Here is a 15,903-nt window from a genome sequence, read left to right as displayed (position 1 = left end):
CATCAGCAACACTAAACTGCTGCCACTCTGACCAGCCTGGTGTACATCCCTGTTACAGCCCTCAAAAACAGTCCCAGTTTCTCATATCGCCCCCTTGGGGAGATTAATTCCCCACATCTGATCTAAGCTAATCCAACATCAAAACTAAATGTAACAAAACTAAAAAAGAAAAATGCATAACATGAGCATAAACCACTCAAACTGCTGCTGCAGTCACAGGAATGTGAAGGGAGTGAGAGAACGGGCTTCCTGACCGCCCTCATAATCGCCTTTCGTCCTTTTCAGTCCATAAGGCCAGACCAGATACTGCAGCATAACTGAGAGGTCTTTGTATATTTATAATGCTAAAAAAAATGTGAGCTTTCTTCACGTTGTGAGGTTTTTTCATGTTGCAGTACTCTCTGCCTGCCTGTGCTCAGTCTCAGGTTTTCTTTCTGAAGTGTGCCAAACGCAGGATTTAAAATCACGATTTAAAATGTCCAGGGGAGCTTTAAAATATCTCTTCAATGTACAGTGAAGCTCATACCTGCAGAGAGGGATTTGGGCGTGCAGAGAGACATGGATTTTATTTATTTATTTATTTTTATTTTATTTCGAGGCTCGATAAGAGAAATGTCAGATAAAACTACCAGGCTGGTTATTTCTTAAGGATTACAGAGTACCTGCTGCCCCCCTCCCTGTGTGTAAAAGCTGTATCAAGGCCACTGAAGACTTTGGTTTCTCTGTCATACTTGTGTCTCTGCTGCGTCTAATTTTGCTTTCGCTTTCAGATCCTGCAGAGGCAGAGTATCTGAGTGAGAACAACTCGGATGAGGAGAACGACGAGAAGGAGGTGGACGAGGAGCGAAGGGAAGGGGTGACGAGCATGGACGAGGCTCTCAGGACAATAACGGACAGTGGCGGATGCGATCGAGCGGATTTCCTCAAGCAGAACTTTGAGACGCTGTCGGAGGGCTGCACTACAGGTAACACAGAACACACAGGCAGGCGTGCTTTGAGCTTTAGGGAAATAACCTTATTCTCTTTGTTGTTGGGAGCCAGGGGCAGAAGATTGATACCCTTTTGATGTCTAGTTATGACTAATGTATAGCCTGTTTGTGGCTAACACCTCCAGACATGGAGAAAAGAATTATTGCTTTATTTCCCAGACGTCTTTAAATGACCTCACGTGCAAATTCAGACACAGTCAACACTTATTATCCTCTCAGTCTCACTTCTACTTCCTGCCTCTGTCTCAATTGTCTTCCTTTTTGTTTTTTCTTGATGTCCATCCACAGCTGAGCAGAGCAGAGTCCCGAGGCTCAGTATGTCTTCACGCTTCCTGGCCGGAGGACATAATAACCGGTACTGCCTGACCACTTCAGACCAATGTGGATTCAACAGCTATAATTACAAACCCATGCGGACTCTCACACGCCGCTGTGTACTTTCCCTGTCTAGTCAAGCTGTCAGTTTAAAGTCACATTGTTAACCCTCTACGGGTGATTTTGTGCAGGAAATTGTTTTCTTTTTTTATTCTTGGAGGTGGAGATGTATAAGTGTAAACAGCTTCATATTTTGGGGGCTAAATGATGTCTAAGCTACTGTTAAAGAGGCGGCTCTCTGCAGAAGTCTCCAAATCCACCTACCAGCACATCTAAAGCTCGCTAATTCACATGGTATATCTTGTTTAAGCAGTGCAACCCCCTCCTGTTTAAAGTTTACGCTAACTGACTGCTGGATGAGGCTTCATATTGACTTTACAAACCTGAGAGTAATATCAATCTGCACATACGTTAGGGGAATAATGTGTGTCTCACTTATCTGCTTCTCTTACCCGGTATTACCTTTCTGCGCAGAGACGTGCTTCTGTTTGCCAAAGCGAACGGGAAGGAACAAGGCGGCCGCTCCATTAAGCCCCCGGTGTCAAAAGTGCGGCCCTTGATGGAAGATGGCGTAAGCGGGAACGCAGAAAATAGGAGTCCCGTGTCCCCTGGGAAAGCTCAAGGGCCAAAGTAAGAAGAAAGCACATACATTAAGAGGCGTCATGGGGGTTTCATTTTTGAGGCAAAACCGGATCTGCGAAACGTAAAGTCACTAAATGATTCTAAAAGATCAGTATGAACAACATGGGGGGATAGATGCTGTGTCACAAGGCTATGTCAGCACAACAGCACTGTGCTTTATTCCTGCCAGTCATGTGACTAAAATACTCACGCGTGCCGTGAACAGATGGTAAAGTTGCTGTATCGCGTCTCAGCAGGGCTCAGGAGAGAAGCAGTCCACCCCAGAAGACGACGACCACAGGGTCCCACCTCTGGAGGTTTTCTAATCCTCCCCCGAAAGCTTCGCTGCTGCTGGACAGGACGACGTGCATCCAAAAATCGCGCTCTGCCCAGGACTTGGCCACGCGCTGTACGTTTGATCCGGTTTCAATTCACTCATTTATTTGTCTGTGGTTCCTGTAATGTTTGTGTCTGATTTTTCAGTGAACTACAGTAATTCCATCCGCTGGCAACTGTGAGAAAGTTAATCTGCCTCAAGAGTGTATTTAAACATAATTTGCATTGCCGACTTACAGTTTCTTTGAAATTTGCCAAATTAATCAGTGTATTTTCCCACATGAGTTGAAAGTAACTGCTTTGTAGTCTTCTGAATCAGTTCATAACACTTTAGCACGTGTAATTTAATTCTACTTTCTTAGAATTAGTCATATTAATCTTCTCACTGTCTTTTTCTGCAGCTCTTTCCTCCCCTCTGCCCTCTAGTGACCAGAGGGAGTTGCACAAGAGACCTCAGCAGCTTTTCCTCAATGAACCCTCTCCCAGACCTTCCTCGTGCTTTTCTTCACACTCCTCTGGGTCCCCACAGTCATCCCAGTCCCCACTTCCATGGGAGAGCCCTAAACTCAAGCCCCAGCACTCTTACATGAACGCCACTGCTAGCTCTGTGGCAAAAAACCGGTCCTCCTCTTTTGGAGATGCCATCCATATAATGACCCCGCCAGGATCCCCCTTTTTCTCCAAGAGGAGGAGGTCGTCTGTGGAGGTAGAAACTGAGCCTCCCGTGCTCGCCTCATGTCCTGTCCTGATTTTCCCATCGTCTGCGTCGTCAAAAGATTCCCTTCCACTATCAAACATTCCCTCCTTGACTCCACCTCATCCTACAGCCAGCCAGAACGTCCCTCCTTCTCGCATCCCACTTCCTAAGCAGCCGCTCAGCCCTCGACGCAGCCTGTGCCTGGAGGTGAAGCCAAGCTCAAGTTGGTCTGGAAATATCAGCAGGGCTTCTACTCCTACAACAGACCCCGGATGTCACCATAGAGCTACTCCCCTAAACAAACAAGGTCAGAACGCCGGCCAGTCGTGTACTTTTTGATGTCTCCACAGAGCTAAGGAGCCGATCGGCTAACTGTGTGCTTGAACGTGATTTTATCTTGTTATTTTCAGCATTAGGCAGGCACCTGTCTCTAAGTTTGGATTCCTCTTTGTCATGTTCCATGCCTGTGAAGCAGAAAAGGGACTCAGTTTCTGAGAGGTGAAGTTTTATATCACTTGTGAAGACTTTGCTAGATGTTTTTTAACAGTCGCACATCAAATTGCTAGTTATTTGCTTCATACACAATATGAGTTGGCTGCAGTAGTATTTGTTCATTGTATCTGTTCAGTTCTGGGTATCTTATATACAAGAATTAGTACTGCCACTGCAACTGACTTACATTTCTGGCTTTTATTCCCAGTGCCAAGGAGCCAGGTCAGGTGGCTGTAGCTAAAGAGTGCCCTCTGGTGCCTGAACAGGCCCACACATCAAGCCCACAGCCAGGTTTGTCCTCCCACGACTTCTTTAACCAACCCTCCTCTTATTTGTTGCTACGTCCCCTGATGTTTTTCAGTACTGCCTGTCAGTCTTATCTGTCTCATATTATCTGCCTGCTTCCAGTTAGACCTTTACAAGGACGACACATGACAGAACAACAAGTTTTAAATATCTGCTTTTTTTGTTACATTTGTTACATTTATATTTGTTACATTTTGTTACTTTCATTCCTTTAGCTTCTTTGTCTTCAGCCCTCTTCTCGCCTCCCTCTAATATCAAAATATGGATGATTTTCATAAAATTTGCACATTTGTACTTCCTGAAAAGGATGAACATTTTCCGTTATGGCCTCATGTTTGCACACCAGGTACTGTTTTCCATTATCTGGGGAAATTTGCAGGTGAATTTGAATATTACTTAGACTCTGCTGTGACGTCAAATACAAAGCCTCAGTTAATGGGCAGTGCAGAGTTTTCCTCACATTGCTCACTCGCTCAGTAAATAAAAGGTATCTAATAGTTTTAAAGTGCTCTGGTGAATCTTACAATAACGCCATCCCCTTCGTCATACTTCCCTCCCGGCTGTTCCCTGAATGATAAGCGCCTTTCAAAGGCCAGGAATTTCTTTTCGCTTCATTTCAATTTGAAAAACACAGAAACCTTAAATGGCATTAAGTGATAGCAGCTCTGTACCTGAAACTGTGTTTTGCTGGATGATATAAACTGTGAAATCAGTTTTCTTAGTTTACACTGTTACAGCTCTGCAGCTTTTTGCAGCAACCTCCTCAACTGTTTGTTTCTTTTCTGATACCAACTTTTCCCTCTTTCTTTCTTATATGCTCTTCAACCTTTTGCACAACGTTTACCGCTCTCCTACTTCGCTCGATAACAGCGCACGCTTGTGTTTGTGCTATTTGTGCTTCTGGGTTTGGTGCTGATTTTCTGCATGCTGTGCCGTACTTGAAATTCATTCTCTCTATCTCTCTCTGCAGATCGCTCAGTCACCTTGGAAACTTGTAGGCAGGTTGTTACCGACCTTCACAGCAGTCTGCGGAAAACTGTCATGTTATACACTACGGTCAGTGTGTGCGTCTGTGTATATGAATGCGTGAAAATGGTGGGTGGATGGAGAACTTGATAGAAAGCAGGAAACAGAGAGAGAATAAGACAAAGGGGAAAAGCAAACATCTATAATCTGATGAAGCGAAAGAAGAGATAAAGGCACTGCCCATCTGTGTGTGCCCCTGGCTGCCTGTTGACTGCATGAACTGCATAAAAGACATGTGTGTCTGGGCATTTTAAAGCCACCCATTTTAAAATTCTCAACATGGCTTTCACCTTGTTGTTTTTGCTTTGTTTTTGTTTTTTAAATATAGTCAGAAGTGACTACATTTAAACAAGAGGGTTAACTGTTATCAGCTAATGCTAGCTAGCTTGGTTAGCATGCTAGCTTGGTTAGCCTGCTACCCAATCTATTATCCAACCAAGGGTTAGGGTATCAATAAAGTATCAATAAAGTGTATGTGTGCACGCATGGATCCAGATACCTGCTGATTAGGGTTGAGTAATGAACACAGGAAATTGTAGAATTTAACTCACCAAAATCTTAGCAGGGACTTTTTGGATGGGACGCTAGTACAGTAAACTACACAGCAAGCCACACTGGAAGGTACACTATATAGATAACATTGGTCACAACCCTTAATTTTTGAATTCACGTGTTTTCAATCCCACTGCCACATGTGTATATAATCAAACACCTAGCCATGCAGTCTGCTTTTACAAACATTTGTGAGAAAAAAATTAGTTTTCAAGAGTTTACTAAATTTAAACGAGATGCTGTAGTGTAATAGGATGCCACTATGCAAAAAGTTAGCTTGTGAAATTTCTTCCCTCCCAGATACTACATGATGTGATATTACTGTAAAGTGAAAGCGTTATAGAGCGGGGTTGCTGAGTACTGAGGCACATATTTTGTTAAAGTCACCACAAGCACTTTGCTGACTCAGTAACTCCTGTGTCATTATCATCAAAAACTGTGTGCCGGGAGCTTCATAGCTCATGGGTTTCCAGGGTGGAGCAGCTCCTGTTGGTGTAATGTGTAGGTGGCCTAGTGAAAAAAAAAAGATTTAAAAAAATATATATTTACCAAATAAAGTGTATGTTTTAGTACATTAAATGGTGAACAGGATGGGTGTAGCTACTTTTGCCATTCAAAGTAGCTACAAAGTAGCCCATATTAAATGCTTAACAGATTTTAAATGGGTGAATTATAAAAACATTCACACTTTGTTATGAAAGGGAAAGTGCTCTATAAGAACTACAATCATTTTCTATCTGGTGGAAAACATGTTTATTTCTTCTGTAAAGTTGAGTATTTTAACATGAAACGGCATGGAGACTTGACTCTGCTTTTGGGCAAGCCTCAAGTGGTCGTTCAGGGTACTACAACTTTCACTCCATCATTGGCTTTCCTTTTAATTTCTGGAAGTTTGGACTTACTTTATATATGCATGTGTTCATTAACAACAGGTACTACAACATAGCCAACAGACCAGTGAAGATCAACATGAGATGAGGAGCATCCTGTCCAAGGCGCTGCTTACAGTTAAGGATGAGCTGGACTCTCTGCTTCATCCTTCCTCACCCCAATCTGAAGGGCCCCCAGGGGTAAACTGTGACGGAGAGAAGGCCCTGGCTCTGCTGGAGCAGTACGCTGAGCTGCTGGTGAAGTCTGTAGAAAAGAGACTAGACACCAAGACCTGAAGAGATAGACTAATGTTTGCAGGGCCCATAAACCAGGAGGAGAAAGAGAGACGAAGACTCTATAGCACTCTTAAATGCACAATTGTTTTTTTTGCACAGAGACCATTTGGAAAATGGATGTTGAGTATTATTGTCTAGAATATATATATATATATATATATATATATATATATATATATATATATATATATATATATATATATATATTTTTTTTTTTTTTTTTTTTTTTTTTTTTTTTAATTGCCTTACTTTCACATTGCTGTTGCTCTCCTTTCTCTGTGGAGCATTTTTTAAACTATCTAACTGAATTTTTCTAAGTGAATGTTACAAAGGGAAACACAGGAGGGACAAAGGTGATGAAGTCACGTGAAGAGCAGAGGTAGTCCAAAACTAGAAGACCACATGGGTTTAAAAAATATGCCACAGTTTTTGTTAATTATACACACAACTTTTGTTTATTTATTTTTTTCTGCTATTAAACTGTTAGTAATTGGATGAGAGTAATATTTTTTAAGCAAAGTAAATATATGTGGATAGAAACGTACTGAGATGTTTTTAGTTTTTACTGAATTTAAAAACAAATTATGTCCATAAGATGAAGCTAATCATTATTTGTTCCCAGTATAAATATCCAGGCTCAAAATTCCGCCTCGTCGTCTGTGTAGCTGTTCTGTTTTGTGGAAGTTGAAGCCTTGACCCAAATGTGATGTTAGCTTAAGGGTCTGGTACAATATCTATAATTTAACAATATGCTGCTCTTGAGGTAAAAATGCTAACGTTTGGGCTTAAAGGAGTGAGGACAGAAATGGTTTCACTGAGTTTTTACTGTAGGAAAGAGCTTTTCAGGCTACCTCTGTCAGTCGTTGACAGAGGTAGCTGATGGTGTTTTCCTTGTAAAACTCACTGTAACTTTGGTGAAACGATTGCTTGTCGACATGTATCACACAGTCGATCATCCAGTTAGTTCCTTTTATACGTTTGTGCTGATTTTTTATTTCTCTGAAAGAGAATTTCTCTTATTTTACTGTTATACAGTTTCATAGTGTTGATCTGTTAAAACAAAACACAATAAAAACATGGACTTGATTACACTAGGACCCTTGTACATTTATTATTAAAGGATTTCTACAGTTAATACTAATCGAGAGGTAATAATCATGAACCAGTGTTGCCGTTTTTTTCCAACATCGGTGCATACATAGTTCTCAGTTATCTATTAGTTAGTAGGACTTTCATATTAGATTATGTTATTGTCTACAATAAAAATAGTAGCAGTAGCATCTATACAGAAAATCAAATGCCTCTGTGCATGAAGTGATTAGTGCTGTGGCACAGGACGTATTCCTTATTGTTAAACAATGAGCTCAGCTCATTACCTTACACATCACAGGACCAACTAACATGCTTATTTATCCCATTTTAGAGCATAATGCTAAACATTAACTGAAACGTTACCCCCAAGATGTAGCCTGTAAATACTGTAAGAGTATGTGTCACACCATTAATCTACGTATATGTATCTCTGCTGCATAAACACACAGTCGTATATATGCGTTCATCTGTGTGGCTAAAGCTGAATTTCTTAAGGAAGTGTCTCCACATTGACGTATGTGAGGACGACATCATGCAAGATGTTGATTCTGTCGATCTGGTTGAGCTCTCTGATGCGGTGACGGAACTCAAACAGGGGGATGTTGTTCACTGCCACCCTGAACGTCTCAGGCGTGCACAGGATCTTCATCTGCAAGAGAACACACCACCAGTGACATCCTTACATTGAGACTATGACATCTTATGTGTACAGGTAAGAAAGTTCTTCACCAGGTATTACTAAATTAAAAAAAAAATATATATATATATATATATATATATATATATATATATATATATATATACACACATATATATTAGGGGTGCAACGATACTCGTATCGATATTGAACCGTTCGATACAGTGCTTTCGGTTCGGTACGCATATGTATGAACAATACAAAATTTGTAATTTATTTTATCAACTTTCCTTCTGACGATGCTGTCTGTGTTGAGCGCTCAGTGTATCTGCATTCGACTACTCCACCTAGGCTGCACTGTCGAGCGCAGATCCACTGAGCGTTCAACACAGACAGCATCGTCAGAAGGAAGAGCGCCGGGCAAGCTAGCGAGACAGAAGTTAAGCTCTCCTTGCAACATGGCAAATTGAACCTCCCCCACCCTCATTCAGATCTGGCGTTTGGAATTATTTTGGTTTTCATGTGACGTATGACCCTGAAGGTAAGCGCGTCATGGACTAAAGTAAAACAGTATGTTGGATGTGCCACGCAATGCTCAATTACATGGGTGGGAACTAGTGTGTTAGCGCTCGTTAACGTGTTGGCCGTCTAGCCCCATGCAGGGGTAGCTCGTTAACGGAGATTTGCCGTGTTGTGGCGTTAACGTCATTTCAACGAGATTAACGCTGACAGCACTAGTGGGAACACAACGAATATGACTGCACATTTACTCCTACATCATCCTAGTGCAAAGACAAGTGGAAGCAGACAAAAACAACAAGCACGCATGCTACAAACTTTACTCGAGTCATTTAGACAGCCGTTAGCACAGGATTCTCCTTATGGGGACCTGATATGTTTAATATTGTGGCGAGCTCAGACAAGGAGGAGACGTAGGTGTCGTTTGGTCTTGCTTCCCGTGAGCTAGCCAGGGAGCACAGCCGTTTATTGACATCTGCAGAAGAACACTGCCGCTAGCTAACTGCTCAGCGCGGCAACCGCACAGCAACGACAACACACAGAGCGCCCTCTGACCCCGGAAGGCCACACCGTCGCAGCGAGAAGGCGTCACCCGTCACTATGGCAACATAAACAAAACATAACTGTACAAACAGAACCCCGAACAGCCCTGACCCGCTACATAGCCCCCACCAAAGGGGTCAGTCGTCCCCAACTACCCCACACAAAGTCCTGCAAATGTCCAGGTGCCTTCTTTTGGCGCACCGGCCGGTCACGACCGGCGGGGGGAAAGTCACTCGGGTCAGAACATGGGGTGCCACCATCATCCCACTTCTGACACCAATGTGGCGAGCTCAGACAACGAGGAGACGGAGGTGTCGTTTGGTCTTGCTTCCCGTGAGCTAGCCAGGGAGCACAGCCGTTTATTGACACCTGCAGAAGAACACTGCCGCTAGCTAACTGCTCAGCGCGGCAACCGCACAGCAACAACAACAACACACAGGGCGCCCTCTGACCCCGGAAGGACACACCGTCGCAGCGAGAGGGCGTCACCCGTCACTATGGCAACATAAACAAAACATAACTGTACAAACAGAACCCCGAACAGCCCTGACCCGCTACAATATGCTGCTGAGAATATAGCCCAGAAGAAGTGTATAGTATAGCTTTTATTTTGGAAAGAGCCATTTCTCTGTAATAAACTCTCTTTTCCAAAGATGCCAGCCAAAGAAAAGCTCACCACAAAACGGAAAAGTAATGACAAATCAGACTATAAGGCAAAAAGAAAGTGCAGCTTTATGGTTTCATGGACAAAAGAATTTCTGTGGCTGCAATATGACGAGCTATATAACCGGGGCTGCACATAAGTGGTCCGCAGGTGCGCATTCGCTGTCAAAACAAAAAACAAAAAAACGCGCACAAGATATGAAGTTGCAACGCGTGTTTGCATACATACGATTTTTTGGAGGAGGACAGAAATTTGTTTAAAACTCTTAAAGATGTCGAAGAAGCTCCTTTAAGCAATTACTTTGGTGTTCCTCTACCTCCAAAGAAATGTCAGAAGGAGTCCGAACCACAAAAGAAGCGCGTATTCTCGGAAAAGTGGTTGCAGGAGGTGAGCTGGCTTCAAACAAATGATGAACGCACAGAGGTGTGGTGCGGAATGTGCCGTGAAAATCCCACTCTAGCGGACAAAAACAGTGCTTTTTATATGGACGCAAACGCGCGTTGCAACTTCTTATCTGGTGCGCGTCTTTTATTTTGACAGCGAATGCGCACATGCGACCACTTATGTGCACCCGTGTAAATAACATAATGTTCTGCCGGGTGTGTTGTTGGTTTTCTCTCGATTTCTGAGTCGACAAGCGCCTTTGTTACTGGGACCAGTCATTTTAAGAAAGGCCCCCATTAGAATCCATGAGAAATGCAAGAAATGCATTATTGCTCAGTCTGCAATATCTTTCCCAGAACAAACACCAATTGCAAATAACATACTAAAAATAAACCTGAAAAATCAGTTTAGAACAGCGTACTATGTTGCAAAGAGTGAACTACCACTGGCAAAATTTAGCAGTCTTTGCAAGGTTCAAAAAGCAAATGGCCTCGATCTTGGTTCCACTTGTCTCTTACCCCTGACTTCAGCGGAAATTTCAAATTCAGGATCTGACACAGACTGATTCATGTCCTACACAGTTCTTACAAGTTCATAGAAATTTCTGTTCAATTAGAACCAAGTATTTGAGTTGATGATTGTAATTTTTATACAATGTTGTAATTTGTTTTTCAACAATTTTTTGATTAATGTTTTGTTTCCTTTACAATATTATACTTTAATGTATAATATTGTAAAGGAAACAAAACAGGAAACAAAACATCAATCAAAAAATTGCTCTCTTTTTTATTCGGGCTGCTTACATTTATTTTGGGCTACCAAAAACTGAAGAGTCCCTGCCCGAAGGGCTACCAGGGATTTTGAAATTTTGAGAGCCCTGAGATATATTTATTTTTTTAATTACTTTTGTTTCAACAACATTACATTTAAAAACTGTACTTTTGAGTTAAAATATATATTTATAATTTTAATAAATGACAAATTAAAAAGACATGAACATTTTTTTTGTATCGAAAAAATATCGAACCGTGACACCAAAGTATCGAACCGAACCGAACCGTGAATTTTGTGTATCGTTGCACCCCTAGCATTTAGGCGTGTAGACATAGTCAAGACGACCTGCTTAAGTTAATCCAAGCATCAGAGTGAGAAAGAAAGGCGGTTTAAGTGACTTTGAATGCATATGGTTGTTGGTGCCAGAAAAGCTAGTCTGAGTATTTACAAACTGCTGATCTATTAGGATTTTCCCCACACAAGCTTGAGCTCCATTTTTCTCGGTGAAAATGTCTTGCTGATGCCAGACGTCAGAGGAGAATGGCCAGACTGCTTCGAGCTGATAGGAAGGCAATAAGCACTTATTACAACTAAAATACGAAGAAGAGCTTCTCTGACTGCACAACACATTGAAGCTCGATGCAGATGGGCTACAGCAGCAGAAGACCACACTGGATAACACTCCGGTCAGCTAAGACCAGGATAATGAGGCTACAATTTGCACAAGGTCATCAATATTACACAATAAAGGGTTGGGCTGATGAGTCTCAATTACTGCTGTGGCATTCAGATGTGAGCATCGTACCAGAATCTGGTGTAAACAACATGAAAACATGGATCCATCCTGCCTTGCATCAACTGTTCAGGCTGAGGGTAGTGTAATGGTGATGGGGATATTTTATTTACACCACCGGAGCATCATTTAAACACCACAGTCTACCTGAGTTTTGTTACTGTTATCTTCTACTCATCTTCTAATGGCTGGTTTCAGCTGGATAACCCATCATGTCACAAAACTCAGATCATGTCACAAATATGCTTTCCTGAACCTGTCAGCAAGTTCACTGTACTCAAATAGCCTCTACACCAAATCTGAGTCCAATAGAGCATGTTTGTGATGTTGTGTTCATAGTTGCATCATAGATGTTCAGCCAACAAATCTTCAGCAGCAGTTTGATGCTGTTGTGTCAACATGGACCAGCATCTCTGAGGAATGTTTCCAGCACCTTCTTGTATTAGTTGCCACAAAGACCCTAACCCTAGCCAAAAGGGGTCCAACAAGATACTAGCAAGGTGTAACTAATGAATTGTTCAGTTAGAATATGTCACCTCTCATTAATTAAATTAATGTCAAGTTGAAAAGTGCAGTGTTATTTCCACTTATGCTCATTGTAAAACAAATACTTTAGAGAAAACTCATTGAAAGTGCAGGCCCAGGAGGAGGAGCAGCAAAAGTGAATTCTCATGCGATCACTGGTTTCAAGTTAAAAAAAAAAAATCTGCGATCACTGAAAATTAATTGAGCACACAATTATTAATTAGCCTAATTGCAAAAACATGGTTATAGAATGACCCGTGAGTGCCACAGATTTCCCAGCTTTTGACCTCCTGGCTCCTTTTATCTGCATCTGCCTCATGGCTGTGATACCCGTGATAACTGTTTTTAATTTTACAAGAACAAAAAATGAGACTTACTGTTTAACAGAAGTAAAGTAAAATTGGTCTTTTCAACACAAAGTATTACAATTTGACATGTAAGTGATGCTGCACAGATCAAAGCTCACTTCTGCTGTATGTACTGTATAGTACACATTATAATGTCACCAAATCAGTTATTAGAAGAAGTAGCAGTAACGAGTGCCTGTTAACACATTGTGTTATTGATTTGAGTGAACACAAACCCAGGACCGTTGGACACAAAGACAGAATCAGCTCCACAGATTAGTCTCCTCTTTACGATGCCTGTTAAACATAAGTGTTATTGATGTTACTGAGCAACATGAGACCCCCACTGACCTCCAGGAGCCTCCCTGCAGCATAGCAGCTCCCTTATCTAGGACCCGCCTGCACAAACGACTTTCCAACCCTTTCCATTTTTTCGAGGCCTAACGTTTCCCATGAGAAAGTGACCTAGAGTCAGTTAAACGCACAAGGATCAGCAGTAAAACTCATTTTATTGCACGTTAGTAGTTTTAGTTTAGTTTCATCTAATTAGTTATTAGTTTTTAAAAGTATTAATAATGTAAGAATTGTTTTAAACTTCTGAAAATTGAGATTAATGATTTAAAAAGTGATCTTCAGTTTGTTTTGTGCTCTGAAGCGATCCAACAATTAATACAACACAATATAGCCTCTCATGGGTGCTTCAGCCCACTGCCCTGATCTAATTTCGGTCACTGCCACTCACCTCAAAAGGGCTCCCAAGCGCAAAAGGGAAGGGACCCTTCAGGTCTCTCTCTTCGGCACCCCAGCGTTCACCCAGTTTGTGGTTGCGGACAAGCACCTGCTTGCCCGCCTCGTTGAAGCGGGGGTTGATGTGAAAGGCGATGTCGTTGCCTCTCAGGAAGTTCACTGTGAACCTGCGGGAGACCAGACTGATTCAGACTAAAGAAAACATGCTCTCAAGAACCTAATGCAACATGAAATCCACCTCGTTTTTCAAAGACACTGAGGGCACACAGACGCAGGCTTACATTTTAGCGTTAGGTTTCACATAGCCCAAGATCGTCATCATCATTTTGTCATACACCCCTCGGGCCAGGTTCAAGTTGTATGGCACGCTCTAAACAGCAAAGAGAGAGGAGCACAGTAAAACAGCCTGGCAGCAAACTAACACACCCGGTTCCTTGCATTTGACTCACTAGAGGTCCAGATGTGGGTGGGAGCCAGTGGGGAGGCATGATGGATGGATTCTGCCCAGGCCATCCTGATTGTCCCGGGTTATAGGGCCAGCCGGGATTTGCAGGCCAGCCTGGTACATTTGGATGGATGCTGGGAGCAGGTGCAGGCACTGGAACTGGAGTTGGAGTTGGATTTGGGACTTGAACTTGAATTGGAGCTGGTGGCTGAGGAGGCTGGTACTGGATGCCTGGCCAGCAAGGCTGACAGGGCTGCACTGCAGTTGGAGCTGGAACTACAGTTGTGGTTGGCGCAGGAGGTGGTGTTATGACTTGAGTGGGAGATTGGAGTGGAATTGAAGTGGGGACAGAGACTGGAGCTGGTTGCATCCCAGGCCAGCAGGGTGTGTTTGGCTGGCCTGTCCAGCACGGTGCGGGTTGAGTGGCCTGTCCTGGCCAAGTGGGGAATCCAGCTCCAGAAGGTGACAGGCTGGGCCAAAGGCTGTTAGCCTGTGGGGCAGAACCAGAGGACGGGCAGCTGCCACACAGAGGATCAGAATGCTGAGACAGAGGAGGAGGCGGAGGAGGAGGAGAGGAGGAGGAGGATGGAGAAAGAGAAGGGTCAGGAGCCAAGATGGAAATACGTGGGAGGGAGAAGGTGGACACGATGGAGGACACCAACTTGCAGTTGCAAACATAAGCAAAAAGTTATACATTTAACAGAGGAGAATGCAATGCACTCATTCTTACCAGAGTAGAGATCTGAGAATTTGATGAAGTACTTACATCCATGCTGCCTGTCAGAAAAAAATTAATGGAGCTTTTATTGATTTTAGCCTTTTAAACCACAATTTTAAAAAAAAAACCCCAAAAAAACAACCTAACAGGACTTTATAGAGATAGAAAGAAGCTAAATCTTAGTGTGCAGTTGCAAACACTGATATCAAATGAGAGAGACATGAAAAGAAAGCTTTTTTAAATATTATCATTATTATTTTACAAGCTGGGAACATGCTCTGTAGTCACACTGTGCTTTGACAGCAGAGTTCACAAGGTGACCACCAGAGGACTCTACAGCTTTTCAAGATGTCAGCGCACGGTAGAACAGGAAGATTGTCCAACTTCCTATACGCAGATAATTAAGGCTTACCCATTACCACGAGACATAGTAATTGGCTGATGACCACAGTAAACATCTTGAGTCATGGAGAAACATAGTGGCACATTGATTTGGGTCAACACGGTGACTTATATGCACTTAAGAAGGAATGCACAGTAACAATAACTCTCCGTTGTTAACCTTACAGCTTTTTTCAATGCAGATTGAAACTAACTATACTTTCTGTTTGCTTCTTAATGTTTCCTGTTGCTATGAAATAATAACAACATTTCATTTAATCTACAGTCAATAAGTCAGATATGGATAATAGTGCACAAGTTGTCATAAAATGTAAAATTTCAGACAGGAAGTTAAAAATGTCCTTGATTTGGACTTCCTGTCCACTCCTGCCACCTTTATCATAACCAATCAACATTAATCAGTCTGATGAGTTACAGTTAAATGATATCTTTATTATTAAAATTTGTTGTGTTCTTAAATTTAGAGCACATTTTATGGCCTATTTGTCTTAGAGAAGAAGATTTTGAGCAGCATTTGCAAAGCTCTCCCAGGACCCAGACCAGGAAAGAATTTTTCACTTCACCTTTTACCTGTTAGAGTGTGCCGTTTCTGATCCATTACATAAAAAGACACTGCAGCAGATAAAAAAAATAAGAATGGAAGTTACCTCAACTTTGCTCTAGTCCTCAGGTGCACACAGGAGCAGGATGTGCTGTGGTTTAAGGCAAAACGTTGACTTGGAGCACACAGAAACAGTCTTTTATAGCCTTAAA

General features: G+C 42.3%; 2 protein-coding genes across 6 annotated transcripts in view; one reads left to right on the top strand and one right to left on the bottom strand.

Annotated features, from left to right (window-relative positions):
• Positions 1–7,651, top strand: part of LOC113006855 (mitogen-activated protein kinase-binding protein 1-like) — a 25,415-nt gene extending 17,764 nt beyond the window's left edge. For 2 of the 3 annotated variants that reach the window (XM_026143068.2, XM_026143066.2), the window contains exons 25-33: positions 771–965; positions 1,278–1,344; positions 1,839–1,994; positions 2,240–2,394; positions 2,723–3,325; positions 3,429–3,516; positions 3,719–3,801; positions 4,787–4,872; positions 6,327–7,651. In XM_026143068.2, the coding sequence (XP_025998853.2) occupies positions 771–965; positions 1,278–1,344; positions 1,839–1,994; positions 2,240–2,394; positions 2,723–3,325; positions 3,429–3,516; positions 3,719–3,801; positions 4,787–4,872; positions 6,327–6,560 (1,667 nt within the window). In that variant the 3' untranslated portion in view covers positions 6,561–7,651. The remainder of the gene's footprint in view (positions 1–770; positions 966–1,277; positions 1,345–1,838; positions 1,995–2,239; positions 2,395–2,722; positions 3,326–3,428; positions 3,517–3,718; positions 3,802–4,786; positions 4,873–6,326) is intronic. The other variant, XM_026143067.2, reaches the window with a different exon arrangement.
• LOC113007142 (galectin-9) lies at positions 7,647–15,903 on the bottom strand. 3 transcript variants are annotated; one of them, XM_026143584.2, is made up of 7 exons: positions 15,798–15,903; positions 14,761–14,807; positions 14,035–14,571; positions 13,867–13,955; positions 13,581–13,752; positions 13,190–13,303; positions 7,647–8,301 (listed from the first exon to the last, which is right to left on the bottom strand). In XM_026143584.2, the coding sequence occupies exons 2-6, from the start codon at positions 14,800–14,802 to the stop codon at positions 13,223–13,225; spliced, it is 921 nt and encodes a 306-aa protein (XP_025999369.1). In that variant the 5' UTR covers positions 14,803–14,807; positions 15,798–15,903; the 3' UTR covers positions 7,647–8,301; positions 13,190–13,222. The 3 variants fall into 3 exon arrangements, with proteins under 3 accessions (XP_025999369.1, XP_025999368.1, XP_025999366.1); XM_026143583.2 differs by having other exon boundaries at positions 13,190–13,278; XM_026143581.2 differs by lacking the exon at positions 13,190–13,303.

The sequence above is a fragment of the Astatotilapia calliptera genome, chromosome 15 (genome assembly GCF_964374335.1).
Source record: "Astatotilapia calliptera chromosome 15, fAstCal68.1, whole genome shotgun sequence".
Classification (NCBI taxonomy): domain Eukaryota; kingdom Metazoa; phylum Chordata; class Actinopteri; order Cichliformes; family Cichlidae; genus Astatotilapia; species Astatotilapia calliptera.
The sequence above is the reverse complement of the archived record's forward strand: the minus strand, read 5'-3'. Positions and strand labels throughout refer to the sequence as shown.